The sequence below is a fragment of the Crocodylus siamensis genome, chromosome 13 (genome assembly GCF_052110815.1).
Source record: "Crocodylus siamensis isolate JL-2025a chromosome 13, ASM5211081v1, whole genome shotgun sequence".
Lineage (NCBI taxonomy): Eukaryota > Metazoa > Chordata > Crocodylia > Crocodylidae > Crocodylus > Crocodylus siamensis.
The window spans coordinates 24,619,471-24,646,984 of record NC_143407.1 but is presented as its reverse complement, the minus strand read 5'-3'; the positions used below and the strand labels follow the sequence as shown (position 1 = coordinate 24,646,984).

Sequence of the window (27,514 nt, the reverse complement as noted above, 5' to 3'; positions counted from 1 at the left end):
CCGCGCGTGTGAATCCCAGCTCCTGCAGCTGCCGAGCTACTGTGGTCCCTGAGGTGATGCTGTTGCCCAGCAGTCTCCTCCGCCTTTCAATGCAGGAGATAATAACTTTCCTCCTTTTATCCAGTGCACTCTAATAGGTCTCTAGCTGTACCTGCTCATCTCAGCCAAAGCAGGATTGTACCCAGCGGTATGTGTTTCTCTTGTTTTGTCCAGTCTCTTTTAATTAAGCCAAGCACGAGCAGCTTCTACTATTTATCTGCTTAAGCTTTTTTCACAGTCTGATGGGCCTCACTGTGTCAGAGGGTTTTACCAATGTGTTAATCCTGCTAATCACTTGTCTGCTTTCTCCCAAGGAAAGTCTTTTGTTTCTCAGTTTAATGCACTCTCCTTCCTCCTCCCTTCGCAGAGCTTGATGGCAGTCACCGAGTTCAAGATGAAGGTGGACCAAGAGAAAGTCATCAAGTGTTTGGAGCTATTGAGTTTCCTCCTCAAAACTGCCAGCCAGCAGGTGAGCCTCTGGTCACTGGTCCTGGCTGGGGTCAGTCTATCCCCCATGCCAGTCTGTTTTGGCAGCATCGGTGAACAGCTGTCCTGTGGGCAGGCTCCAAGAAAGCATGCGTTTCAAAGGGTTGCACTGACGTTTTAACCATCCAGCTCGTACCGAATTCAGGATGAGAGCTATTGCACCTGTTCAACAAGTCCCCCCCGCAGGACTTTGTAGCAGGGTTTGATCTGAAAAGCCCTGATATCCAAAATAGTACTAATGCTCTCAGTACCTCTCCAAGCGTTTTTCAGGGAGGTCAGAGGCAGCGTGGCCCGCTGGATATAGTATCTTCTCAAGCCAGCAGCAAAGGGGCATTTAGAGGAGCCAGGGTGTCAATGAAAGGCACGTGGATTGGAAACCAGGGTCAGCCTCACTGGTGCCAGTGACTCTTTCTGCTGCTGTAGGGTCTTTATGCCAGAGCTGCGGATGGGAGCAGCTACACTGGGGGGCTGAATTTCCAGCGTCAGCAACCCCTGCCTTAGAGAGAAGTGCCCTTGTTCAGAGGAGCTGGATGGGGTGCGGGTGTTGCCTTTTGAGTGAGGGAATATCCCTGAGATAGGTGCAGTGCTGATGTAAACATTGCTTGGATTCAGTACCTTGTATGATGCAGCCCTCGGTTGTTCCCTTTGTCTTGCAGATGCTGCACGTGGAGCTGACAGAGGTGCCTGGGGCACTGCAAGCTCTAAGCCTGCAGGAAGGGTTTGGGAAGTCCTTGCGCCTTGACAATATCTACTGGAACGTCATGAAGCTGCTGGGATTTACGTACGTATGCCCGGCTGCTTGAGCTCTCCGTGGGGTGTGAGAGGCAGGCTTTCCATGCTCCCCTTCTCTCAAAGCGTGGGGCTAGGGTTAGTTAGTTCTGCACTCCTCACCTGGGCTTTGGCACCCACTTAGGACAAAGGCCTAGCACACGGTTCATGGTCAAGACCTACCGGGCTAACTGGTGGGCTGCATTGACCCTGTGCCCAAGGGCAGGAAGAAATGCCATGTTCCCAGAAATCTATGTGTCCGTCTTGTAAATCAGCCTTAGATTTTGTTTTTCCTGTTCCTGCTGGTGGCACTGAATTATTTACAAGGCACTGTGGATGTCTGTGACGCTTTGCAGACTGGTAACCACTGCCCTTGCTCCTGGATGCCTGCGATCTAGGTTACAGTTTCTTGATGGCAGCCAGAGCGCCTGGAGGTGGTGCTGACTGACGCATGCAGCTCTTTTGCATGCTATTTGTGGTCATGGAGTTCAGGTCTTAAACCCAAAGCCCACTGAAGCCCTAGAATTAGCCCCTAAAAGCGGACTGTGACCTGATAAAGCCACAAAGGAGTCTCCAGCAGAGCATCCCAATCCAGAGCAGGATCTTTATCCACAGCTGAAACCATTGCAGAGCATTTCCCTTCTACAATTCCGTATTCAAGCCTACGGCTACAGCTGCCCTATAGCCGCAGAAAGAGAGGAGTGGTGGAGTCGCGATACTAGCCAGACTGAGGCCTCTTGTTGGATGTGGAGTCCAGAGAACAGAGTGGCATCCAGCGAGGTTAACCAAGTGGCAGGTCTAATACCTGTACTTTCTCCCCCTTACAAGAAGAGTGACCGCGCGCTCCGAGTTTGGCTGGGACACTCTAGCGTTCTGTAACCCGGTCCTGGCCAGTGGGCCAAAAGGCCCCGGCTGGAGTCTGGTGGGAAGGCAGAGTGGCAAGGTGCGCTAGGCGGGCGGGTGGGCACTCGGGCACCGCTGCTGCTGTGCGGGAGCCAGGACATGCCAGGTGTGGCGGGTTGACACCTGCTCCAGTCTACCCCCCTTGCTCCTGCCCAGCAGCAGCGGTGCTTGCCTGCCTGGCACACCGCTCCGCTCTGCCTCCCCGCTGGGCTGTGCCCCGAGACTTCTGACCAACCGGCTGGGACTGAGCTACGACATCCTGGAGTGCCCTGGCCAAACCGGGCGGGATGGTCACCCTGCTTCACAGAGAGGCTTGTCCGTTGGCTTGATTCAATAAATTTAATGTGGAAGGGTCTCATTAACATAGCAAGTAACAAAGAGCGCTGCCCGATGAACTTGTTTCTGTTTGCAACCCTTCTCATCTGCATTGTTCCTGGATTGCTTTAGCTGGCTCCAGGGGCCCAGACGTTCTGTATTGTGTGTGTGTGTGTATGTGAGAGCATTGCCGCCTGCTTGCAGCACGTTGGAGTGGTGCATTTCAGGTCCTGTCTCTCTTGGATGGAGTCGTTGATAGGCAGGTGTTAGCACTGGGCTCTGGAGACAGCCCTGCTCCTCGGCGAAGGCTGTAGGCTCTCCAGCAGGGTGCCACAGACTAAAAGCCTGCCAGGAGCCAAGGCAATTACAGCCTGGATCTTCTTCAGCATCCTTGCTCTGTGCCTTCCTTTGGAGGGAGAGATGCACGGGAGCTGCTCGCAGTGCTGTAACCCAGCTGCTGTGGCAGGCAGACGGACCTGGATTAATTGTTTAGCTGATGGAGCCTTTTTCCAGAGACAAGTGCGTGATGGGACTGGGCTTGCAGACAGAGAGGGACAGAGCGCAGCAGGAGGGCACAGAGGAGGAGCAGACCTAGAGCACTGACAGCACAGCAAATACTACTCGGACTCTCCTCCCTTCAGGCAAAGAGCACCCGATGAGATTAAGGAGCAGCGAACCCCAGGCAGAAATGTGGCCCCACGTGGAGTCTTGTTAGGCCGGGTGACTTGTGGCTTCGCAGGGAACGAGCTGGGGGACGCAAACACGGCACCAGAGGGTTTGCAGCACTGACACTGGGGTTGCCTGCCTTGGAACCTATCTGTTACCTGGCCGGGTCTGATAAAATGAGGCCCTAAGTTAAAAAAAAGTGACTATAGCCTATGCACTCCGTCCCTGTGGGGCACCGCACGTCCCATGCTGTCGCTATGATTCCCACCGCAGATGCACGGCCAGGGCTCATGCTCCCTCAGTTGCTGGACTGCGCCCTAACCTGTGTTGCTCTTGATTTGCAGGCGACCCAAACGAAAGAAAGCAGCAACCCAGTCCAAGCAGCCCCCAGGAGTGGAGCCCCTCAAGCGGAAGAAGAAAGGGTTTTTGCCGGCCACCAAGAAACGCAAGAACCGCAAACAGGCCCTGGAGCGGCCCCAAGAAAACCAGGGGATGGAGACAAATGTTGAGGTAGCTGCAGAGGGCACTGAGGCTCCAGCCATGGGGAGAAAGAAGAAGAAGAAGAAGAACAGGAAGAGGAAATGGCAAGCAGAGAGCAAAGGTGAGCAGGGCCCTCCCACGAAGAAGGCCAAAGGCAGCGCTGGCACAGAGACTCAGGGGGAGCTGAGTAAAGTCAAGTGGAAAAAGAAAGCCAGCAGGATGCTGGCACTGTTGGCCTGATGGACTCCATGGACTAGCTCCGCGCTGGCAAGGCCGGCGGCAGCTTCGCAGGTGTTTTAATAACTTTTACAGAGAGCGTGTTTTTGCACTATGCTGTAGTGTGAATAAACCACCCGCGTGCTGAACCACGGCACTGCTTGTGCAAGTCGTGCGGGGCGTCCCTGCGTGTGGGATGTTGCTCCTGGCCTTGCTCCAGGCCTGGGCAGATCTGCCAGGCAGGGCCTTGTCATCCTGCCTCTGCCCACTGCTCTCCTGACCTTGCTGCAGTATCTCTGCGCTCCTGGGGACCTTCCCCTTCCTCTGTGAGGTACAGTTCTCTCTGGCAGGAGACTGTCCTGGCGGCACATGTGCTGCGCTGCTGCTTGGGTCTGTTTGTGGGAGCCAAGAGGGTGAGTATAAGGGGCAAAGGGTCGGCAGCTTGGCCACTTGGTCACTGCTGGGGTTGTGGGGTCAGATCCTGCAGTCAGCCAGAACAAAAGCACTTTGTTTAGTCCTTGGCCTCGCTCACTGCCCTCATAGCTGAGAACTGGGTGGGCTCAGGTTTCGTCTCAGACCTTCAGAGCAGGTCTGTGAGCTGGGCTTGGACTCCTGGGTGGTGGACACAAGGACTTGGGGCTCCTATACACTACGTGGAGCCTGCAATCCAGCGTCTTGAAGCAGACTTGATTAATTGAAACCACGGGCTGCTAGGGGGCCAGCCCATTCCCAGCGCAAAGGGGCTGTAGATTAATCGTGTCTGCCGGAGCATAGAAATTGATGTGCTCTGGCAGCTTTCTGCGTCGTGCATCAGTGGTGCAGCGTGTGTCTGTGCTGAAAAAATGGTGGGCAGGGTGCTTTAAAAATAAAACGCATTCTATGAGCTCTAGTTCAAAGTGCCCTGCCACCCTTTTTTCAGTGCGGAGACATGTTGCGCCATTGATGCACATGACGCACGGGCACTTTTGTTTAGCGTGGCTCGCTAATTGAAGCGCCTGGCTCCGCATCCTACAGCATGTGTAAAAATGGCCTTGGTTTCCACCCCTTAATTCTTGGTGCGGTGGGGGCTGGCCTGGGACTAGACTCACACCAGGGAAGGTGGATCTGGGGGTGACACCAGTGCTCAGTGGAGCTCATCGGGGCCGTTCTCTAGGCCATCTGAGCTGCTTCCTTTACTGCAGCCCCTTTGTGCTGGGCATGGGCTGGCTCCCTAGCAGCCAACTCCAGTCCAGTCGAACCTGTAGGCTGCGGCTGCATAGCCAGCACTGCCCTGGCCTTCCTGGAGATCCCATCTAGTGAGGTGGTACCGGACAGGTCTCTCCAGGTCCAGAAGCTTTGGCAGGCAGCGGGGTTTCTGAATGGCTTTGCAGCTGCCAGGGTCACTGGGGCATCCCCAGTTCCCAGGCATCCGACAGCACCTCCAAGTGGGGGAGGAAAGTCATGGCTCACTGGAACGACTAGGGGCTCTTGTTGTGTCTGCAAAGGCGCCATGCACAAACTGCCCCGGAGCTTGGCGGCTTGCTGCAACGGTGGATGCAGCGTGCCGCTCGCCTCCATCTCCTGGGCTCTGGCTCTGAGCTGTGACTGTGGAAGTCATGGGCAGGGATCGCCAGCGAGAGCAGCTGGGATGGGAGAGCTCTGGGAGATCGGCAGCATCGATGAGCAGATCACTGCTGTACCCTGCTTCCTTCCCTTTTACTGTAGTTCTCTGGTGCTTGTGTCCCTCCATCTCACGGTGTGCTAGGCAACAGTGCAGATGCTAGCAACTGGTCTGTAAGGAGACGGGAAGGATTTTTTTCACCCTCTACCCACTGGAGGGGGCCTTTGGAGGAGTTGGCTGGTGGCCTGCTCAGCTCTGGGAGACAGAGACCTGCCCTGTGCAATGGTGGAGCCGGAAGGGACCTCGCAGGTGCAGTACCAGCCATTCCTGAGCCATCTGAGGCAAACGTCCAGCTGCTTCTTGGATTCTTCTAACGAAGGTGACTCTACTCGCACACTGTGAGTCCCCATCTCCTTGCACCCTCTTGGCATCAGTTCCTAACCTCAGCAAAGAGCCCAGATGTGGACCCTGGAGTATGCCCTCCCCATGAAGCACGGCAGCCCAGGGCTTGTGCAGTGTGCAGAGGGAACCTCAGCCAGGTATGTGAAAGGTGCCCTGGGTACCACGCACTGGGAAGGGATCTCTGGATCAAGAGGAGGCTGCTGCTGTTCGAGCAGCAAGAGGCTTTTAGACACCCAAGTCTGGGCTCAGCCCCTTCTGCTGAAGCCAAGGGCGTAATACAGCTGTACTTGCATAGCTGCTCCTGTGCTGTGCCCAAGCTCCTACCTCCAACCTCCCTGGCTCCCTCCTTTGCCACACGTGGGCCTGAGGGCTCTTCTGGCCACGGGAATTGTGGCTGTTTAGGGTCTGGCTCACCCACTCGGGCTTTTCTGTCCCTGCTCCTGGTTTAATGGTTTCAAAGGGAGGCCCCTTGTTTAAGGACCAGTAACAGCTGTGACGGGGCAGCTAGGCATCGCTCCCATTCCAGCTGCAAACCTCCCAGAACAAGGTGCCAGCAGGAGTCTGCTCCCACGGCCAAACAGATGCCTCTCTGGGCTTCCAAGCAGGGTGCTGGCATGGAGGCGGTGATCTGCAGGTGATGGGGCTCTCCAGCTTTTCTAAGAGGTGAGAGGCCCTTTGTAAAGCCCCTCACAGCAGCTCCTCTCCTCCACATGTCCTCAAGCTGCAGCACAAGTCATGTTAAGCACTGTGCACCTGAGCTGCTTTCCCCCTGAGCTCTGCCCCCTCGTGCATTAGGAGGCTAAAAAGTGCCGGAGACCAAGCGGGAGAGAGGTGCCCGTGCCCGGCACAGTGACACGAGACACTCTGAAACTGGGTTGTGGTCACCAGTGGCTTGTTCCCTCCCCTGAAGGGCTGCAGCAGTCTGGGTGCTGGAGTTTGCTGTCAGCCTCTCTCCTGCCAGGAGCAAAGAGATGGGAAATAGGGCATAGGCAGTGGGTGCCTGGCAGCCAGGTGAGTGCGGGGGGAGAGCACACGTGTTGGGGGCTGGCTGCATGGCTGGGCTGTTTCCTTGCCCCCACCTGCTCCAAAGGCTGCTGGTGGCTTGGACTCTACCTGCAGGTCAAGGCTGGCTGGCAGCTGCAGCAAGATGCAGCAGCATTGGAGCGGCCCCTGCTTGGCATTTGCTCGGCCTTGGTAGCGAGGCCCCTGCAGCAAGGCCAGGCCCATGGTGTGCCGCGGTTCTTCGTCTGAGTGTATCCTGCATCCCCATGGACTCAATCCAGAGGGTTGCTAGGCAGAGCAACCCACCCCTGAATCTGGGTAAGCCCCTGCAGGGATGGGCCCTACTTGCATACACATGAGCTTCATGGGTGCTTACTTAGGGCCTGCCATGTGCCTCAGTGGCTCACTGAGTCTGAAGCCCGAGTCTCAACAGGCTTGCAGGACCACTACGTCTCTGAGAGGGATGGAAGGGTTTCTAGGTGACGCACTGTATCTCAGCAGACCACGGAGCAAAAACACGGGCAAAATCTGCCTTCACTTGCCTTGCATCGTGGTGGCTTTACCACTTAGATACCAGAGGGACCGTGGCTGGTGGCAGAGCAGCAGAGTCATTCTGGATATACCCAAATGTAGCCGAGGAATTGCTGCCTTGTTTCGCGGGACGTGACATCTGTCCCACTAAGGAATATCCCCATGAAGGGAGAACCACCTGAGCGGCCATCTATCCCCCCCTCCTTTGGACACGTTGCCCTGCTTGTGGCCGTTCCTAGGCACTGGCTTCTAAGAGCTCTCGCCTTCCCCTAGTCGAGGAGGATGCCGTGTGGTGGGGATGCTAATGTGGTGTTTAGTCTTGGAGATTGTGTTGCTGGGGAAGGGCAGCAAATCCTCAAGGCATGGCACAAGTCATTGTGTGGGGATAACAACTCTATTGCCAATTAAATTACCTGATTGAGTCTGGCTTTGATGTGCAGTTTATAGAAGGCACTTGCTAATCCACCAAGTCGAATCTCGTTTCACCAGCACTTAGCTGTGCCTTTAACAATTGCAAGGGTTTCATTTCACTCGATTTCATGTCCTGCCCGTCACTGGACCTTCGGGGCGTTCGGGAGATAGATGAGACTTTGATTTTAATGAAGGAATCTGTTTGGCAGTGCTAAGAGTGCAGCCGCACGAGCGCTTGAGGGAACTCGGGGGACAGTGAGGCAGTGCCAGGCTTTGGGCTCATCACACGAAGGGACAGGTCCGTGTTCCAGGGGGCCGCGTCTCCAGCAGACAAGCCAGCCAGTCCCGAGCACGGCTCCAAAACGGTAGGGCCAGCTTTTTGCTTCCCCCTTCTGCTGCTCCGGACGAGTCACTTAATGGCTGTCTGTACAGCAGAGAAAGAAGGGATGCAGTGGCTGGGGCTGGTGTGTCCCCTGGTGCCACGTGGTGGCCTCCCCCTGAGTGGGAGCTCACCTGGACGTGTGCGGTTTGCCCAGTAGTACTGCAGCACTACAGGCAGTGAAGAGCTGGGGTTCAGGGCTCCCGGTTCAGCTGTGGTGGGACAGCAGGCCCGGGCCAGCTGACCTGTTCAGGCTCATCCAGGCACACGAGGGGGCCGGGTGAAGCAGATGAACAGTGCATGTCATGAATGGTGTGGGGGTGGCTGAGGAAAGGCTGGCAGAAGCGTGGAGGGGTCAGCTGTGCGTTGCAGCCCTGATGGACGTGGTTCCCTCTGTAGCACTGGACAAGTTTGCAAATGGCGCCTGCGCAGGTCAGGGCGATGGGATCACCGGGGGAAGGAAAGTGCCTTTCCTGGTACAGTATTTCTACCTGTTCCCTGTACTGAAGAACCGTGGTCCCAGCACAAGGCTTCTCACGGCACTGGTCACTGCTCCCATGCCCTCACCCCCTTAGAAAATCCTGGATCCACCTCTGGTGGGAGGTTGGGGAGTTCAGTACTGCCCAGGAAGGTTACTCCCAAGGCCGGGCTCTCTAGGATACACTGCAAACCTCCCAGTATGCTGGAAAGCCCCCTCGGGGAAGGGATTTCTTCATGTGGCTACAGAGCAGGAGGTGCATCTCCCAACTCCCTGCTATTAGGAAGGCCAAGCCTCTTGCCAGGAACTGAGAGCCGTAGTGGGGCTTTAGCTTTCACCAAGTGGCCTGACCCATGCCATGAGTCTCCAGGCTCAGCTGCAGCAGCATCTGAATGCATGAGCTCACAATCGAGTCATTTGCCCGGGAGGACTTGGGAAGACCCGATGGGTATTTTTCCCCACCGGGAGGTTGGGCTTGATGGCTGTTGGGCATCTCATGGGGTGGTTCTGTGGCCACAAAGGGGTCCTGCCTGTGGGAGGCAGGCCCTGGTGCTGCCCAAAGGAAGGCTGCTTGGAGGGGAGATGCGTGCTTCAGTTGGCAGCGTGCAGCCAGCAGCCATGGATGCTGGAGATGAGAGATGCCCAAGGGAGGTTTTCTGCCTCCCTGTCTGGCTTCCTGGCTTCTCCTATCACATGCCAGTGAAACATGTCACTTTTAGGCACAGAAGGCAGCGCTGCTTTTGTAACGATCGTTGCCAAGCAAGCTCAGAGCCGTCTGGCGAGGCTGGGGGATGCCCAGGGAGCTGCCCCGAGCCCTTGCTCTGCAGAGTGACCCCGCACCTCCTGTGGCTCCCCTGGCAGCGTGCAGCCACTCCAGCCCTTGCTGAGTCCTGACCTGGAGCCACAGGGCAGCAGCAAGATGTGGCTCGGCGGCTGCAGCTCCCTCAGACCTGGAGCTCTGCTAAAGAATCAGGGCTCAGTCTGCTTGGGGCCGTGGTGCCTTGGACAGACGGGGCCAGTTGCTGTGGACACTGCTGCACTTGGGGCCACAACCTCTGCTGACCAGGGCTGGCTTGGAGCCAGCACCCATGATTTGCCAGGGCCCCCTAGTCCCCCTTCTCCTCTGTACCATGTCCATTTTAAATGGCAGATTCGAGAGGCAACCAGTGCTGACGGTGCTGTGACCGCCATGGGCAGCTTTGGGTGGAGCTGGGGTGCTTCTGGGCACAGCAAGCTGGCTCCACTTCGACTCCGGGCAGCCCTGAGACCCCAAAGCCTCTACGAAGGCAATGCCACCAGCAGTGACAAGGGGACAAGAGCCAGGAGGTAGGTTTTTAAATATGTTTATTTGTTAATTTACATAAAGGTATATATTTGGCTTTATTTTCTCTCTTCTTATACTCTGAGATTTGCAATCAGCTGCTCTTAAAAAATAAAATAGTAATTTGCTTCTGAAAGAAATCAGAAAACTATTTCATAACTTCTCCCTTGTATAACAAGAAATCATAGACAGACCCTGGACCTCGCGCGGTAACAGTGATTGTAAGTGCTGGTTTACACACCAAGAAAGCCAGCGGAGGAGAACTAGATAACCAGGGACTTCAGCGTGCCAGACGGTGGCCACTTTGATTAGCCAGCAGCTTGCACTGCTCTGAGGTTCCCCTCGTGACTGGTGCGTGACTGAGACAAGCAACTCCTGGGTCCAGCCCTTCAGCCTTCACGCAGGTGAGCAGGCAGCGGGTTTGAACAGGCCAGGCCCTGGGAGTACAGGCTCAGGAGGCATGATGGTGGTGGGGAACAGCTCTGCACTTTGGTTGCAGTGTTTGCAGGTGTCTGGCTGCTTTGAACCAGCTCTTTCCCCTCTCCCTGTGCAGAAGCAGCCCTGCTGCCTCAGCAGTGGCCGCCCGGGTGCCAAGGCAGCTGTTGGCAGTGGAGGAGGAATGCTTTTGGGTAAAGCGGTCAGGAGTGAAGCAGAATGAAGCATGCGCACTGCTGCAAACAGCTGGCCTGGCTGGGGGCAGCATAACCCTCCCCAGGCTCCTCGTGACCCCACCCCACGCTGCTGATGAATGCAGCAGGCCAGCACCCCGTCTTTGGCCCCTACGCTGGAAATGCCATAGCAGCCAGAGACTGCCGAGATACTAAAGAGAGCATGGAAAGCATTACTGCTGACAGGCTGAAGACAGGGGACTGAAGGTCACTGAGGAAGATGCAGTCACAGCCCTGAGTGGTGGTAGGTCTGGCCTGAGCCCCCCTGGGAAGGGAGGGGGGCAGCAGGGTGTACTCAGCAGCAGCCTGGCCCAAGCAGATGTGGAAGGGGTTGGGTCCTGGCTAAAGTGTTCCCAACCTGGTCTCTAGTTTGAGCTGCTAACATCCTTCAGGGCCAACCCAGGGGCCATACCAGAAATGCAGCATCACTGATGTGCTGGAGGCAGCTTCAGAGCTGCCCCCTGCCCCACCCAGTGTGGGGGGACCCCATTTAAATTGGCTAAAAAAGCCCATTCCAGTAAATGAGATGGGCCTAATACAGAAACTGCCCCAAGCTCATTCCCCAAACTGTGATGGATGCTTAAGGCATGTAAATCAGAGAAAAGTGTTTCCAAACCAAGGTGATGAGTGTAAGCAGCTCGGAGCTGCGCAGCTGACTCGTTCTGCTTCCATCCTGAGCTGGGCTCATAAACCCCTGCCTCCGTGGATGAGTGGTGCAGATCTCAGTAAGGGGGGTTAGAGACTGGCGCATTCAGCAAGATCTCTGCAGACAAATGAAAACATGGCTCTTCCTCATCCCTGCAGCAACTCCTTCCACCAGCAGAAGCCAGCTTTCGAACACATGCCTGCAAACTAGAGACACGCACAAGGCAGTGCTAATGGCTTCTGCAGTTTGGGCTTATTTAAGTGACGGGATCCTGTTGGACCACCTGGATCCTGGTATACTGACAGCTGCTGGGTTGGTTGGTGGTTCTGCTCTGACTTTTTGGAAGTTCCTCGTGGGCAGGAAACCCCCAAGAACTCGAGCGCTTTGCCCAAACTGTCATGAACGGAGATCCTCCCCTAGCAAGCTGCACCCAGAGCCGGGGGGAGGGAAGGATAGTTGAGCGCTACTTAGTATTAGCCCCAGACAGCCTAGTGCAGGCTGCAGGGCTTGATGTGGTTACCACAAAATACAGGCAGGTTCAGCCGTTTGTCAAAGCAGGATGGAGAAAGATCCTGCAGGCAAGTGGGTCCATTCTACAGATGGGAAAGTGGAGCTGTGGGACAGACTGGCCTACTGGTGTGCACTGGCAGAGCTGGGACTAGAACTAGTTACCATCATGTAGAGCTTTACGACGGAGATGAGACACCGGCAAGGAGCACGCACGGCTCTCCACCCCTAACCTCCCTTCTAGCAACCTGCTCTCTTCTGAGTGGGACTCGACTTGGTTAATCTCTGGTGTGGTCTGAACCCCAGAGACTTCTCACCTGAATCATCTGGTTTCCCTCTCAGACAAGAGATCTGCATTACAGGCTTGAAAGGGAACAGCTGAAAGAGCCCATCGGGGACTAGAAACAGGCGGCTGCCAGGCCAAACCCCCTTCACCTGCAGGCAGAGAAGGACTGTTTACAGACTGTCACCTTTGTCCAACCCATCTTTGGTTCTCCCAGCCGGCTGCTTTATGGTAGGCCCTGGGTCCTGCTCCAAGCATTTATGGGGCGCTGGGGTTGGGCTGTGGACCCTGACACTGAATTAAGTCTCCATTCACTTACACCAAGGAAAAAGTATGCGAAGCGTCTTGCTGCCTGGCTTTGTGTTTCCAGGAAGCGCGGTCGCCACGTTCCAAAGTAGCTTTGCCTTCCTGCCGAGGAAAAGAAAGAAGACGCTGCCAAATGAAGGTGCCTCGGATGGGCTCTTCATCCCCACCAAGTCCATGGGAACGAAGTCTCAGCACATGCCAAAGCCCTGCCTTTGACAGGCGTTAGCTGGAACAGCCAGTTTCCGACTTACAGCCTTACCCTCCATGCCATTAAGCACTTCAGACAATAACGGAGGAAACGCTGCTAATCTTCCTTTTGGCCTCTGAGATTAAGTGACTAATTGTTTTCTTTTACGGTGTAACAGGGAATGGCTTAATGAGAGCCAGAAATTCCCATCCTTCCAAAGCCAGGCATTTGGCTGCCAGACTGCAGCACTGACATTTCCCTCGACCAGAGTAAATAACGGCACACCGTGGCACAAAGCATTGTCTTGACTTTGCTTTGCTTATTATTTTAGCTGAACTTGAGTGGCATTTGCAGTTCCCTAGGGGCCAGCAAGTAGTAGTGGCTGGATTCCTGTCTCCAATTGTTTGCCTGACCCATAACTTTTTTTTTCAGCTGACTGAAGTAATCTGGGAAGGGGCTGCCTTTGAGGAAGAGTCCAGTAGGACTGCAGAGGGAGGAAACCGTGAGCCCTCTATCGATGCTGGTCTTGAAAAATATGGACGTGCTCCTGGGAATTGCTGCTGCCTCCCTGCTGGGAGGGCAGCAGGGCTATTCTGCAAGGAAGCCAAAGTTGCTACAGGGCTTGGAAGTGGGCGGGGTGGGTGGACTCTGACTGCTTTTTATGTAGATACCTGTGCTCTTCGGGATACTGGCCAATTAAAAAGGACTCCTCGTACTGGAGAGGACGAACCTAAGCCATGTTCTCCAGACGGCTGGCTTGTAACATTATTAAAGCCATATCCAACTAACAGGGTTGGCAATTCTTTTGCTAATCAGGTATGGTTTCCAAAAGAACTAAGTGCTGGGCATATGCAAGGAAACTCAAGGAAAGTGCATCTACTTAGGAGACCTGAACCAGGTGGTTGGCCAACTGTTGCCACTAACAACCTCACGTCCTTTGTTGGGACCATTTGTACTTCTCTCTTCCTGCCACAGCTGTAACACACCTGCCGGCTCACTGTAACTGTGCTGGTCTGTCATGTGCAAACCAAAGATGGGTTGGAGAGGCCCAAATACAAATGAGCCTGTGACTACCTAGAGCTCTGTTTTTAGCCCATCACACCAGTGAATTAAAACCATGCCAGCTGTACCACTGTACAGATCAAAGTGACCTTGAGTACTCCAACAGATGGAGTAAACAAGGACAGTGTTCACGCACACTACCATCCTTGTGGAAATGCAGTTGCTGGATAGGGATATATACTGGGAGCAAATCATTTGCAGCTGCAATAAGCTAATGATGTCGTATGATATCCATATAAATGACCCAACACCTTCACTGGCACAGCAGCACTGCCGTACCAGGCTGTGGGTACAGCAGTTCCTTCACATGTGGATTTTGGTATTTTAGAGGCCTGTAAACCTTCTGTGCAGGGTAAAACAAAATGGGTTAAACAAAATAAAAAGCCATTACATATAAGTGGCCAGGACTTTCCTGGCCTTGCCATAACAGTCCCACCTGGTGCAGTGAGAGACTTCTGCTTCCAGCAGCGATGCAGCCCTGTGCCAGCCCTGGGGCTGCTCCCGTAAGCAAAGTGCTGTTGCGTGAATGTCTCTGCCACCTTTTGGGAGTGCTACCCTGGAGCCCTCTTTGGAACCAAGGCTGCAGTGCCAAGATGCACAGAGAAGTGGAGCTTTTCATTGTCCTGCCATTGCACTGGCCGCCTCAGATGCCCAAAGTTTAAATAAAACTATTTATCTAGCTATAGAGATAGAGATCTGATATGTGACGTCTTCAGCAGAGATAAAGCATCTGAGGATGTTTAAATAATATTAAAAATCTGGGTTGAGCCTTCAGTGTCGAACGAGAGGCCGTGATGTACAGAAGAGGTTCCCGCCATTACACGGTCTCTGGCCAAAGAGGTGGTCGCGCTGACATAGCGGGCAGCATTGAGCAGGAGCTGCCCTGTAGGTAATGCGGACTTCTTCACTGGCTAACTCTAAAACCGTATACACAATCTACAGTTGCTCGCTGGGGTGTAGTGCAGGAGTGGGTCCCGCAGGCAGCCCCTTCCAAAGTACGGCAGTCTGGGGAAACCCATCAGTATCCTTGTGTGGACAAGCACTGGGATCCAGGCCACCTCTTCTAGCTTGAACCTGGAGGTAAGAACAAAGGGATTGGTTTGGTGTTGGAGAGGACTTTGGATGCGGCACGGAGGTCCTGCTTGTGTCTGGTACTGGCGCGTTGTTCCCAGCTGGGGCCATCAGCATGGAAGCCAGAGTGCTGTGTATCAGCTACAAGTAAGTAAAGGGAAATGTCTGTCAGCATGAATAAGTCCAGGGTTGGAATTTTGTATTCCTGAGCTTGCAAAACAAGCCATGGAGGCTTCGCTTAAAAGGCTGAGATGAACAGACTTGGAGAGGATGAGTTGCGGGGGGTTGTACCACTAACTACAGCAGCACAGTGTCCAGGAAGAGATGGTGGCCACCCTTTCAGATGCAACTACGGTATAAATGTGCTTATGCTAATAAGGTTTTCTGCTCTAGGGGAAAGAGAAACTCTACTGCTCTAAGACATCACCCCATAGTCTGGCTGGGCCCAGATTTCTGGGTCAGATTGGTGTAAGGGGGTAGGTATAAAAACTCATCACAGGGATGACATCCTGCTGCGCAAGCTGCACCATTGTTTAAGCACAGGCATATGAAGGGGAGGAAGATCAACCAGCAGGGAGGGAGAGGTGGACAGGGCAGGGCTCTTTCTTTGCCATAGCTAGTGCCCCTCAGCTCAATTTATACCTATGGAAACTGGCCCACTGTCTACTGCAGGACACCCAAGAAAATGTCCTTCCAGTGACTGTGTTACATTAGAGCTCAGCCCTCATGTTTGTCTTAAGAGGCCAAGGGATGGGAGAACTTACTGGTGTGTTAAATTGCTCACAGGCTAAGAGAGAAGTCTTATTCGGAGCCTTCTGCTACCATCAGCTGGGAAAGGGAAGGGTGTGTTTCTAATGCAGAGCAGCCAGTTCAGGCCTGGAAGACATGGCAGGTTTGACATGGAGCCCGTGTGCAGTTTTGACAGATGCCCTTCACATCACCGCTCCTGCAGTTTAGGCATTGGGCTCTGGGCCATCGTGAGTTTGCGCATTGTGAGGTTGAATTACCCTCGGCCCTGCAGGAATTGCTGGGCTGGGTTCTGCGGCCTGCTTTGTGCTACTTGTGGCCTTAGAAATCTGCCTACGGGGTCCGGGAAGACTTCCCCCAGAGGACGTATCCCTTTCTTCATGTTGCTTAAATCTAGAATGACTCAATAAGAAAGCAACCCTGATGTGCTGGACTTCTTCAATGAGAACCATGCTTTCATTCTGCCGCAGATGCAGCCTCCGATCGTATCCACTAACGTTTTCTCCCAATCCGAGGCCTTGAGGATTTGTTAACCCCATATAAAAGCTGCTATGAAATGGCATTAAAATGGAGTTAGACTTCCAGCCCAGGGAGTGAATGGTACGTGCTGGACTGTTGGAGGCCTATCCTCTACCCTGATCTATTCCCCTCTGTGGAAACAACATCTGTTCAAGATTATATTACACCAGTCCCTCAAACAGGCCACTGCTAATTGTGTTACTGAACGTGTTCTCTCAGTGCATTTAAATTTACAGGGGGGGGGGAAAAAATCTCCTTTAAAAAAAAATTTAAAAATTGCTTAATGAATTTTGGTGACAGTCAGAACTGGGAAGTGTTTATCATTCGCTGCAGCTCCGAGCTGCAATTGTGTGACTGTCAGCTAGCGATAAGAATAGTGTTGGGGGGGTCTGTGTCTGGCCTGATGCTGAGGCCTAGGAACCGTCACCCAGTATCAAGACATGCGGCATAAGGAAAAATCCCAGTAGGAGCAAACAGCAAAGTCTTGCACCATCACAAAGCATCTTTCCATGAGTTGGTTTGGCTCTGCAGTGCAATTAGGGATGCTCACGTGGCAGTAAGCGGACATCAGATTAAGAGCAGTGCAGCGGCCGGTTTAATGTATGCAGGAAAATGGCAGGAGGGGGTCAGGACCCTGCAGTCTAGTTAGGTTGATACTGGTCTCTCTATTCCTGCTCTGGTTCGCATTTGGAAGGTGCTTCAGGACAGCAAGGACTTGAAATGCCTTTCAGGGCATGTGCCACTACGATCCAGCATTAGGATTACACCAGGCTACCCCCATTTTCCATGAGACCAGAAAACGGGTGAACCAGTACATGCTTTCACAGTGCACTAAGTAGCTTAAAATCAGGGAAGCTGGCTAGGTGCGTGGGGACAGAAAGCTAGTACAATGCAGCCTTACTGGAAGGGGTGTTAAATTGCCCCGTGTTGTATGCGTGTTTAAATTACAAAAATGACTTTACCACTCAGCCTGTAAGAAACCCTGGAGGGGTCTGGCAAGGGCGTAAGACTCTCATAGGTACCAAGTAACTTGATGAACTGGGTTTTCTGGGTAAGCAAAGGCTGAAGACAGATCCAGAGGCTCTGCTGTGGGGGGAGAGCATCTCAGCACGGGGTGTGGGGTAGAGGAAGGGAGTGAGCTGGGGCTGCAGCTGGGGCTCTGCTTTGATCAGACTAGGAACCGAGCTCCTGACCCTTTGCCAACCCTGGCACCCAAGGAGCTGCTGCTCTGACGTGGTACAATCCCTCTGCCAACCTGCCGTGGGAGAAGCAGGGGCGCTGCCTCCCAATGCCAGGCTCACAGAAGCCCCACAGTCCCCAGGAGAAACGTTTTCTATGGTGCTGTCACTCACCATCTCAGACTTTCACAGAGGCTGGTGGCATCATGAGTTGATTCACCCTGGGCGGAGGAGAAAGCAAAGCATGTCAAACAAGCCACCAGCGCTGAAGTGACAGAGCATCAATTAGCCATATCTACTGGGCTGCCCCAAATTGCTGTTGATCGCATCTCTAAGTGCAGTCGTGTCCTAGAAGGACAGGAGTGAGCGTGCGTGAGCATTAGCGTGTTAGTGCCTGCATCCCAGTCGGAGCAAGGGGCTCGCCGCCCTCACGCTGGTGTCTGGTGGCAAACCTGACAATCACTACCGCTCGCTCAGGAAAGCTGCTGATGCCAATTGACAAGGATCCAGCGATCCTCCGCAGGCGTTCAGACGGGCAACGCCTGGCTGTTTGCTCCGTGGCTCCTGAGCGGCCGCCTCCTGACCAACGCTGTGCATGTAACCTGTTGCCACTGGTAACAGCTCGAGTTAAATAAAGAAGTAAGTCCATCGTCTTTCAGTTGCTGGGCTCAAGGACCCGTTGCTCTTCACAACAGATCTCAATGCTGGGTCTAATCCACCAGGCCGTTTATCTGCCCTGGGCTCAACAGCGCTGTCATGCACCATGTCCAAGGCAGTGCTGACATGCAGGATAGGGAGGGACCTGCTCCCCTTTCACCAGTCCCCCATCCTCCCCCCCGGGGTGCATCGCTGAAAGGGCAGCACGGTCTAGGCGTGGGACCCCGACCGCCGGGCTGTGCTGCTCACGTGAATCGCTTCACCCCTCTCTGTTCCTTCTCTCCCAGCCTTTGCCCTTCTTGTCTGTTCAACCTTTTCCAGCATGGACGTCCTTTACCAGACACTGTATGCTGCCATGGTTAAAACAGAACTAGAAACTCCCCCTTCAGACTCAGGACCCACCCTGAGTTTCCACTTCGAATGCCCACAGACCCCATGGGAGCCCAGATCCTCAACACTGCTCGCAAAAATGTATGGGAGTGAAGTCCCCAAATGCTTGAAGAGAGTTTGGGCCCAAGGTCGCACAAGAAGTCTGAGATGAGACAGGGACTTGATGCCACGTTGCCAAGTCCCAAAGTAGCATCTGACCCTTTTGTCTTACTTAGGCTCGGCGTGGCTTCCTGACGCACATTCGACACGGCCTTTGCTTTCAGCAGAGTTTGCAGGAGGCAGCAGAGGCTCAACCGTGGAGCGTTTCTTGTCATTTAAGAAGCAAAGCTGCCAATGCCAAGTAGGCGAACGGTGGTGGGGTGCCTCATCGGGACTTGAACTAGCCCAAGGCCCCAGAGTAAACTTGATCCTCCGATCTGTCCCACTTCCCTTCCTACCAAGGCTTGTCGCTTCCCATCGGAGAGCAGCTGCTGACTACACTCTGGCTCCCAAACTGTCCTGTTCACTCCAGTGTTTTCCCACAGATAAGAAAGTTTCCATCCCTGGAAGGGAAGGAGATGGGAACTGTTCGGTCGTTTCCTGACGGGGAAGAAACCGTTCCAAACTGCCTTTTATAGACATAGGTTTGTGCTGTCCTTGTTCTTACTGCCATCTCCAGCAGCTAAAAATGAGTCTCTTCTAGTTTTTGTTTTTTTTTCCCCCTCAACCTCAAAAACCAAATATTTCTTCTGCACATGATCAAACCAATTCCATGCTGCGTGACAGCATCTATTATTATCTAGTATTTATACATTTACCTATTTAATTGAAGGTTACATATGCCCAAACTGTCAAATAGGGTATTTATCGTCTCTGAAACAGGTCTAATTTTGCAGCACCTCAGCACCGCCTCCGATAGAGACTGTCATGCAGAAGGAAAAAAAAAACCCAAACCCTCAACTGTATACTGAGTTGGCTGGAGAAGAGAAAGGACCTTTTGCAGGTTGTCTTCTCTCTGCTCCACCCACACTTAAGCTTAGTTCCCTTGTGACCCGCAAAATCCTTGGCTGGGTTCTTGTGGCCTCACACACAAGTCATTTCAAAAGCAAAATCGCTTTCAAGCTTCACATTATTCAAGGGCTGCAAATCCTTGTAACCAAAGTCAAAGCACTAGAGCTTTGTCCCCGTACAATTGCTGCTGGTTGGTGCTAAGCTTTTAGCATACTCCTACTCTCCAAAATGCCCGGTTCTCCCCAGTCCAGTGGAGGAATCCGGGAAACGCTCTGCAGACTCCCTCTCTCCCCCTCCCCACAACAGGGCCCCTGTCTAAAACCTGCCATCTTGTCTTCCAGCAGACGCCATCCCGCCGCAAAAAAAAATTGCCTGATTCCCCACCTTCATTGCTTGCTTCAGAGACACCAACACAGCTGGCAACAGTAAGTGCCTCTGGCAGGAGAAGATTGCTGATAGCGGGGGGCCTGTGGCAGACAAAGCTGTAACAAGATGCAATCACCGAAGGCTGAACCCAGACAAATTCTGATGAAAAATGAGACCCAATTGTTCTTTACAGTGAGAACGACAAGCCACCTTCCCCAGCTGTAGGGGATACTCCATCAACTGTCTTGTAAATTATGGACTGACTCAAGAAATACTGGCGAAATCCTGTGGCCTGCATTAGAGGGAAGATCAACCCCAGCGACCGTAACAATCCTTTCGGGGAGGAGGGACGCCCTCTGAAAAGCAAACTCCCTGAATACTAGAGATCGTTCATTTGCTCCGGTCCTTTTGAAAACCGCTTTTCCCTACACGGTTTAGCTAGCAACAACTCTCGCTGCCCTGTGTCTGGCTTTAATTGCCCCGGGTTGGTGATTCAAGTACCCTGGCGCACGCTGTTCAGCAAGTCTGGCCACTGCAGGTCCAGGCAGGCGCATTCACTTCTAACAGAGTCCTTCACCTGATCCCGCGCAGCAGACACGGACGTGAAGTCCACATTGCTCACAACGGCAGCCGCTGGACGCAGCAGCACGCGGGGAGCAAGCTGAAGGGAAGGAAGCTGTCTGGATCAGTAGATAAGCTCAGGGAGCTCATCGTACAAAAGCACGGCTCATGCCGTTCTCTACTTCTGGTCTCTATCCACTGCCTGTACCTGCCCAAATAGGCCCAGCGCTTTGTGGCAGGAGGCCCAGGGCAGCATCTTGGGGTTTTTTGGTCTCAGGACTGGCACACAGCAAATCTGTCTGATAAGTGAAGACACTTGTCTTCCTGGGCTGTAAGTACATGCTGTCACCGTGGCCACCCAGACACTCAGGAGCCCAGCTTACCTGGAGCTGCTGATGAAGGTGGGGGCACCCTGGGGGAGAAGGAGAGGTGTCACTGTGGGGGTGGGATTGTCCCCTGGAGTTTAGGGATGGGGGAGTGTAATCCTGAAGACCTTACTCTGTGCAGCCAGCTGCCTTTCTCAGCCTTGTAGTAGCTGCAGCAAGTATTTGAAATGGGCCATTGCCCGTGGAAGCAGAGTGGAGGGTACGGTTCTGGGAAACGGCACGAGGCAGGCGAGACGGTACTGGCGTGCCTACATACAGCCCAGCCCAAGGGGAGCCAGCAGTAAGGTCCTGCTCTTCCCACAGCCGTTTTCTGTGGGGAACACCAGCAGCTTTCTAGACGCTCAGCAGTTAGCCCGGCTAGTTGATCTGAAAGACCGTCTCAGCTTGTGACACCAACAGTGGCAGCTGGCTAAGCAACACGTGGTCACTTTGTTAGGCTGGGGCTGACCGTGTCCTCGTTCAAAACTGCTCAGCTCCCCCGCAGCGGCAATCCACTCATCTCCCCGACCTCAGTCAATCTGGAACGGCCCCACGGCTCTTCCTTAGCTCTCAGTCCTGTTTGCAAGTGGCCACCACTGGATATCGGGGAGGTGCGAGTGGTTGCTCCACGTGAACTCACGTCTGCGTGCATACAGCCATACCTAGCCCTGTGCTCAACTAAAAGCTCACTGGATGGGAATTCACCAACCTTTTACTTTATTTCCCACAACACTGCTCCTACCTCCTCCTCCTCTTCCCAGAGGCCTTTGCGTGGGTGGGTCAGTCTCAGTTAATTCCAGCAAATTTCACTTAATGCTGCATATTGCCAACACAAAGCCACATACCAGTGCCAGGCTCGGTTGGGTAGTGAAACAAGTCCCCAGCTTTTGACCAAGTCCCCTGACTTTTAAATCCAAGGAGCAGCAGAAACCACGTTCCACCATCTGACGCAGGGGCCGGCAATTATTTCGGGTGGAGGGCCACTTACTGAGTTTTGGCAAGCCATCGAGGGCTGCATGACAGGCAGCCAGGGGCAGATAATACTAATTTTCTAAATTTTTAGGGGCCCCGCAGGCTGGATAGGATGGCCTGGTGGGCCACATCCAGCCCATGGGTTGCATTTTGCTCATCCCTGGTCTAACTGCTCCGCAGATGACAAGCTCAGTGCATCAGTCGGTGGCCAGGCATTTCCAGCCCCCAAGGCACTAGCTCAGACGCACTTGCTGCAAAGCTCCAACTACATGATGTTTTCAGGACAGCAATTTAGGGTCCTTCAAAGCTCTCCTCCAGCTGGGACGTGGCAGAGCTTGGTGCAAGTCCCCGCCGCACCACAGCCGAGCGCAGTACCTGTGTCCTACCTGTTGAACTGGGTTGCAAGGGTGCTTCTCTACTGCACTGGGTGCTGAAAGCCCAATATGCTGAAGGCTGTGGTGTGCTTTAATGCTTCGGCAATGACAGCCATTAACAGTACAAGCTGTTAATCACAGCCTGTGCAACTGGAGCTTCCTGACCAAGTTTCAGGAAAAACTAAAGCCAGCCTGCTCCTACGGCATCTTTGTCAGACGTCTGCCTGACCCCCCAGGGCTTTGGAGAGCTTGGCACAGAATTTGTGGATATTTATTCCATACAGGCCAGGTTAACACCACACATGACTATGCACCCCACTACCTCAGGATCTTGAGGCTCAATACAGCATGCAGGGAAAACCCCGTCAGTGCAGGAGAGGTGAATGGTGATTACACAGCAATGCACGGCAAGAAACAGTGATTGGTTGCGGGGAGAGAGGCAAGGAGGCTTGGTGAGCTGCTAAAAATAGTCCATCCACTAACAATTTCCTGATGCATCGTGACAGATCCTTCCAGCCTCCCAGGAGCAGGTCTGGTTGACGAAGTTGAGGACAGTTTGCCAAGGGGAAGATACTAACAATTAGTCTGCTTAAAAATGTTAACAAACAAGTGGAGCTAGCAGGAGCATGGGCTGGGGTGGGAATGGTTACTTGCATTTAGCTTGTTTTATTGCTTAGGTGTGAAAGACACCTCTGTGCACAGGGCCGGCCCGCACATGGTTCATGCCTGTGCTGCAAAGAGCTCCTGCCAGCACCATGCACACAGGCACATTTCAGCCTGTGCAAAGTAGAAACACAGAGCTAAGCTCACGGGGGCACATCGCCTTGCTAGGACAACAGTCATATTTAAGCTTCATTCTGGTGATGCCAGGTGCCTCCACCAGCTGCATTAAGAAATGAACCAGCTCAATCCCACTCCGAATTTGTGCACATCCGTGGGTACGGCATGGGACACAATGGTTATGCGGAGCAAAAACAACATTCTTCCTTATTCATTTTTGTCCCTAAAAGCTGTGCAGGCGCCGCTAACGTTCTTCATCTGTATATTTAATTGTGCTCAAGAGGGAGAAACACATGGTCATGTGTCTCTTTCCCTTTGTTACACAGATCTTGATAGCATAAGACTAGCAATTAAAAAAAAAAAATAAAATCAATAGCTCTCCGTTGTGTCTCCCAGAAAGCAGCAAAACAGTTTTGCAGATGAACAGTTAACAGCACTCGAAGTGTCAAGGACTTGGCCGGAAATCAGCATCAAAGATAAGCTGCCTCCTCCAGCACAGCAGGTTAACACGGACTCTTAGAAAGCATAAAGCTCTGTAAATGCTTCTGGACAGGCCAGGAAAGTTTCTCTGGGCACCCTCTGTTCTCCTTTGGTAACAGCATGGCTCAAGAGGGAGCACCTCGGCTTTAGACCCAAGAGGGCAGTTCTAGCGCCTGTCAAGGCTTGGGTTCATCATGCGCCACAAATGTTGACGCTGCAGGGAGGACAACCAGGTCTTGGATCCCTTTTGTGACTCGAGGTGAGAGATGATGCCTCCATCTGAAACGTCAACCTCTAGTTCCACCCACCTGCCTCAGCAAGAAATGAAACATCCCCTTGCACTTGGTGGTGCAGCTCAGTTGACAATAGCTTTTACTCGCAAGAGCATCCTCACCCACGTCCTTTCTCTCCCATGAAGGCCAGCAAGTGCCGGGAAGAAGAATTGGCTGATACTGTAATTTATGACTGATCCTTCGTTCAGAGAGAACCAACTGTCCGATTCACTCCACTTGCACAGGTCTGGCAAGGGTTAAGGGAGGTAATGGGCAGTCATTTCAGTGGGACCAAACCCCAGTGCTTGTACACTCTGTGCTGCAGAAATGGGGAGGCAAGCAAACAGCTATGGCCTTGGCTCCCTAAGGGTCATGGTTCTCAACATCTACAGAAGGGACAGTATGGCACCCTGTAGCCTTGCATCACTACCCCATGTCTACCGTATACATGTGAAACCTTGAGCCCGGATTCAGAACCGGCACAAGAATGCAACTCCCCGACTTCGAGTACACCAGCTACGAATTAGCCCCGTTTTAGACTCTTGCCTTGATCCTCAGCATGTCATCCTCCACGTGAACGAGCGTGCTGCTTTCCGTTGGCGGAAGTATTTATAGCTTCTGCTATTATAATAATAATTCCATGAGACCTGACAATGACAGGCACCGGGGAACAGAGCAGCAAGACTGAATGTTTCATGACTTGCTTTTCTAGTTCCTCATCTCAGGAGGGTATCTGCCTTGGAAGGAAGCTGACAGTTCAGTTACCCTAGACACCGGCCTGTGATCTCTGATTCTCTCTCTCTGTCGCAGTGTGACCTTAGCCAAGAAGTTGTCCTAGCATGAGTTTAGAGAATCAGTTAGCAGCTTTCATTAGAAACCACTTGCATGCCAATAACTATTCCCTGCAGTCACACTGCAGTGCAAATGATCCATTGCAGAGACAGGCATTAAGTGCAATTAACACTTAAACAGCACTTTGCAACAAACTCCACACAATCCCCTTTTGAGAGGCAGGTAAAAGCTGGCTTTTCCCATTTTACAGGCAATGGAGTTTAATGGACAACTTTCCCCTACCCTAAGCCACAGCAGGAGTTAGCAGCCAAACCAGATGAAAGCTGGGAGGCCCCCACTCAGTCCTGTGCTCACACCACTAGACCTCCCATTTCTTCCCGCACAGGTGGGCTGGGGACCTCCCATTTCTGCTCAGTTCACAGCTCCTCTCAGTTCCAGCTCAGGGGAAATGCCCTCCCTTCAACAGCGCATCACATGGGTGGGCTTGCTTTTCCCCCGGGCTCCAGGTATCCACCTCTGCAGAGCAGCACATATGGACTAATAGCTCTGACACAGACTTGACTGATTTGGGCAGGCACCGACCTTCAGGGCAGTTATTGCTGCTGGGGCCAGCTGGCCCCATCTTTCTGTCTGAACTTCAGCGAAGCTCCTTCAGCTTCTGATTAGGTGCAACGGCCCACTGCAAACTATGAGTGAAAGCTTCACTTGCAGGACCACTGGGACCAGTGTGCCAGTAAACCAAGGAAGGCCGTGCAGCTTCCCAAGCCACCGCAGTGGTAAAACAACATGACTGCAACGTGGCGTGGGACTACCTTCCCCATCTGCATGAAGCCACCTGCTGCTGAGTCGAGGGAGTCAGCCAGCATGGAAGTGTCACCTGCACCCATATCTGCATGCATCTCTACCTGGCATCTGCACCCACAGGTTTGGAAATGGAGTCGGTAGGCTCTTTAGCTCCATGGGGAGTCAAAGGCAATCTGGCCGGTGCCATCTTATACCAATGGACGGGGCAACACTCGCTTCACCTTCCTCCCCTGGCCCTGCGTTGCACACGAGCAGCCTCTTCCCCCCGCCATTTCCCTTTCCTTTGTGCGCGTTTCTCACTCTCATTCTCCTACTGCTTATTGTGCTTGTTTTCTGCACCCAGAACACACTCCTTGACACGCTCTCCCTTCAGAGCCTTCCCAGGAAAAATCCTCCTGCCTCCTGAGCTGCAGCCCTGCATCTTCTCGTGTTTGTTTATCTTGCTTCATTAAGGTTGTAAGCTCCTCAGGGCCAGCAGCTTCTTATCTAGGTTAAGGAAGCATCATGAATGTTGATATCACCATGGAGATCCGTTATTATAATAAATCATCCTTAGTGAAAAAGCAATGCTTGGAACGTGGCACCGTTTAGAGCATGCGGCTGGGATTTTCAAAGGAACTCAAGGGAGGTGGGGCTCCCTCCTCCAGTGAGCTCCATGGGCTCACTCCCCTGGGCTCCTCGGGAAAGCACAGCCTTTGGATAGGAGCTATGCTTGAGACCTGCAAAAGCCCAGCAGGGGTTTTAGCCAAACTCCCCTCCCCATTTTCTTGCATCACCATTCAGTGTTTTGTGGTAGGGCAATGCATTGTTAATCAACCATCAAGTTATTCCCCACAAGCAGTTGCATATCAGTGGTGAGTGCAGTGATCCTCATCAATCTCCCTTTATGGGCGCTGTGTGGCTAAATCCCCCAGCCAGCTTGCAAATTCTGAACGTACAACTCAGCTCTATGCAGCAATGAGCACACAGCATCAGCCTAAAACAAATGCTTGGTTGGTCCGAGGAGCATTCAATTTTGTCTTAAGCTATTTCGTTTAAAAAAAAACCTAAACTGGTTAGTGATGCAAACCACAAGGGCTTCTAACCTGCCCTAACATGTCAACAAAGCATAATTATCACTTTAACATCACCTATATCATCTGTGGAGAGGACTACTAATATATATATTCCTGTAAGAAGAATGAAGATTATTGGAAGGTGACTAATCTCTGCGTACCTGTGGTGGTCTCACACAAGAGAAACTGAAAAGCAAATATTAGATCAGGCCCCTTCCACCTACGCAACTGCTGTGCTGGGAGAATTTTAAGGTACTGTGCCTATTTCCAGGAAAGGGCATGCCCAGCCTACTATAAAGCAGAAAGGAGGGTCTGAAATCGAATCGTTTGGCTCTTTGCTCCATGGGATGCTGTAATGCAATCTGGGGGTGTGCCATGCTTAGGAAGTGATGAAGTGGGTACATGCTCCGCTTGCCTTGTGCCATCTTATCAGTCATAGCAAAGGAATAACTTCCTCTGAGCACGCAACTGTGCTAATCACATTTAAGTGATACATTAATCATCACTGCTGTTCATCAGGAGTTTCTGCCCCCGATCAAAGGTGTTAAGTACTGGAAAGATTTTTTTTTTTTTTAAATGTTTAATTTTCATGGCAAATATGTGTAGCAGGGAAACCTGAGCCCGTGGGGCAGCCCTATCCTTTACTAATGATGTGGGCGAGCAGGTGAATCCTTCATCCTCATGGGTCCCTTTGAAGTGCTCTGTGTGCGAGCTAGTTACGTGCCTGCACTTGGTTGTCCGGATCTCGGCTTCTCTCTGCAGAGCAGATGCATGGAACGTGAATTTCTACTTGCCTTTGCAAAGCACATAAAGCTCTCAAAAAATGTGCATAATTGAGACAATAACTTCCTCCGCAGCTGCGGATCCTTGCCTGCTCTGCATAAAAGAAGTAAAGAGGAGGGCTGTCTCCTGAGCTGCTGGGACCCTTGGGTGCTGGCTGGGGTCAGCTGGCCCTGAAGCAGTCAGTGCGTGACCCCAAGTGATCTTTTGCTTGGTCTGTAAACTCCCTGTTCATACCGGTTTTGTGATGCGTTGGGGGGCTGAGCCTTCTGTTGTGTGTCTAGTACAGAATGAAATCCTCTGCCCTTCATCACCACAGGGACACGGGCAATGCCAGTCTGCAACAGCCCCATGGCTCTTCCTCAGCTCAGTCCTGTTCGCAAATGGCCACCACCAGATGTTTCAGAGGAAAGTGCAAACACTTTGGCAGTGGGCAAACACAGGATAACCACTACTGGATATTACAACAAATGAACAAGTCATCTGTAGAGACCACTCCCCCTCTCTCAGCACATTTGGTATATGTTTAGGATTATACATCTGTTATGTATGTTTATTTTAAAAAATGCACCAAAAATAATTAGCGCGCATTATAGGCTGACCGATTTCTTGCTGTATGCACCAATCCTAAATATACCGAGAGCTTCTTCACGCTGGTGGATTGTTGAAGTACTGTTATATGTATGGGGGAGGGGGGGGAAAACA

At 52.7% G+C, this 27,514-nt stretch overlaps 2 protein-coding genes across 9 annotated transcripts in view; one reads left to right on the top strand and one right to left on the bottom strand.

Moving 5' to 3' along the window:
- MYBBP1A (MYB binding protein 1a) overlaps positions 1-13,425 on the top strand; it is a 73,420-nt gene extending 59,995 nt beyond the window's left edge. Inside the window, exons 25-30 of one of the 5 annotated variants that reach the window (XM_090026478.1) lie at positions 407-508; positions 1,182-1,306; positions 3,522-10,002; positions 10,177-10,401; positions 10,551-10,909; positions 13,027-13,425. In XM_090026478.1, the coding sequence (XP_089882604.1) occupies positions 407-508; positions 1,182-1,306; positions 3,522-3,897 (603 nt within the window). In that variant the 3' untranslated portion in view covers positions 3,898-10,002; positions 10,177-10,401; positions 10,551-10,909; positions 13,027-13,425. Of the gene's footprint in view, positions 1-406; positions 509-1,181; positions 1,307-3,521; positions 10,003-10,176; positions 10,402-10,550; positions 12,333-13,026 lie in introns of those variants that run through there. The other 4 variants (XM_090026477.1, XM_090026479.1, XM_090026475.1 and 1 more) reach the window with 4 other exon arrangements.
- Positions 13,426-13,617: 192 nt separating this feature from the next.
- Positions 13,618-27,514, bottom strand: part of LOC149854103 (sphingosine-1-phosphate transporter SPNS2-like) — a 166,216-nt gene continuing 152,319 nt past the window's right edge. For 2 of the 4 annotated variants that reach the window (XM_090026480.1, XM_090026482.1), the window contains 2 exons: positions 17,346-17,392; positions 13,618-14,868 (listed from right to left, as the gene is read on the bottom strand). Coding sequence is in view for 2 of the 4 variants with exons in the window: in XM_090026482.1 (XP_089882608.1) it covers positions 17,350-17,392 (43 nt within the window). In the remaining 2 variants the exon portion in view is untranslated. The remainder of the gene's footprint in view (positions 14,869-17,345; positions 17,393-27,514) is intronic. The other 2 variants (XM_090026481.1, XM_090026483.1) reach the window with 1 other exon arrangement.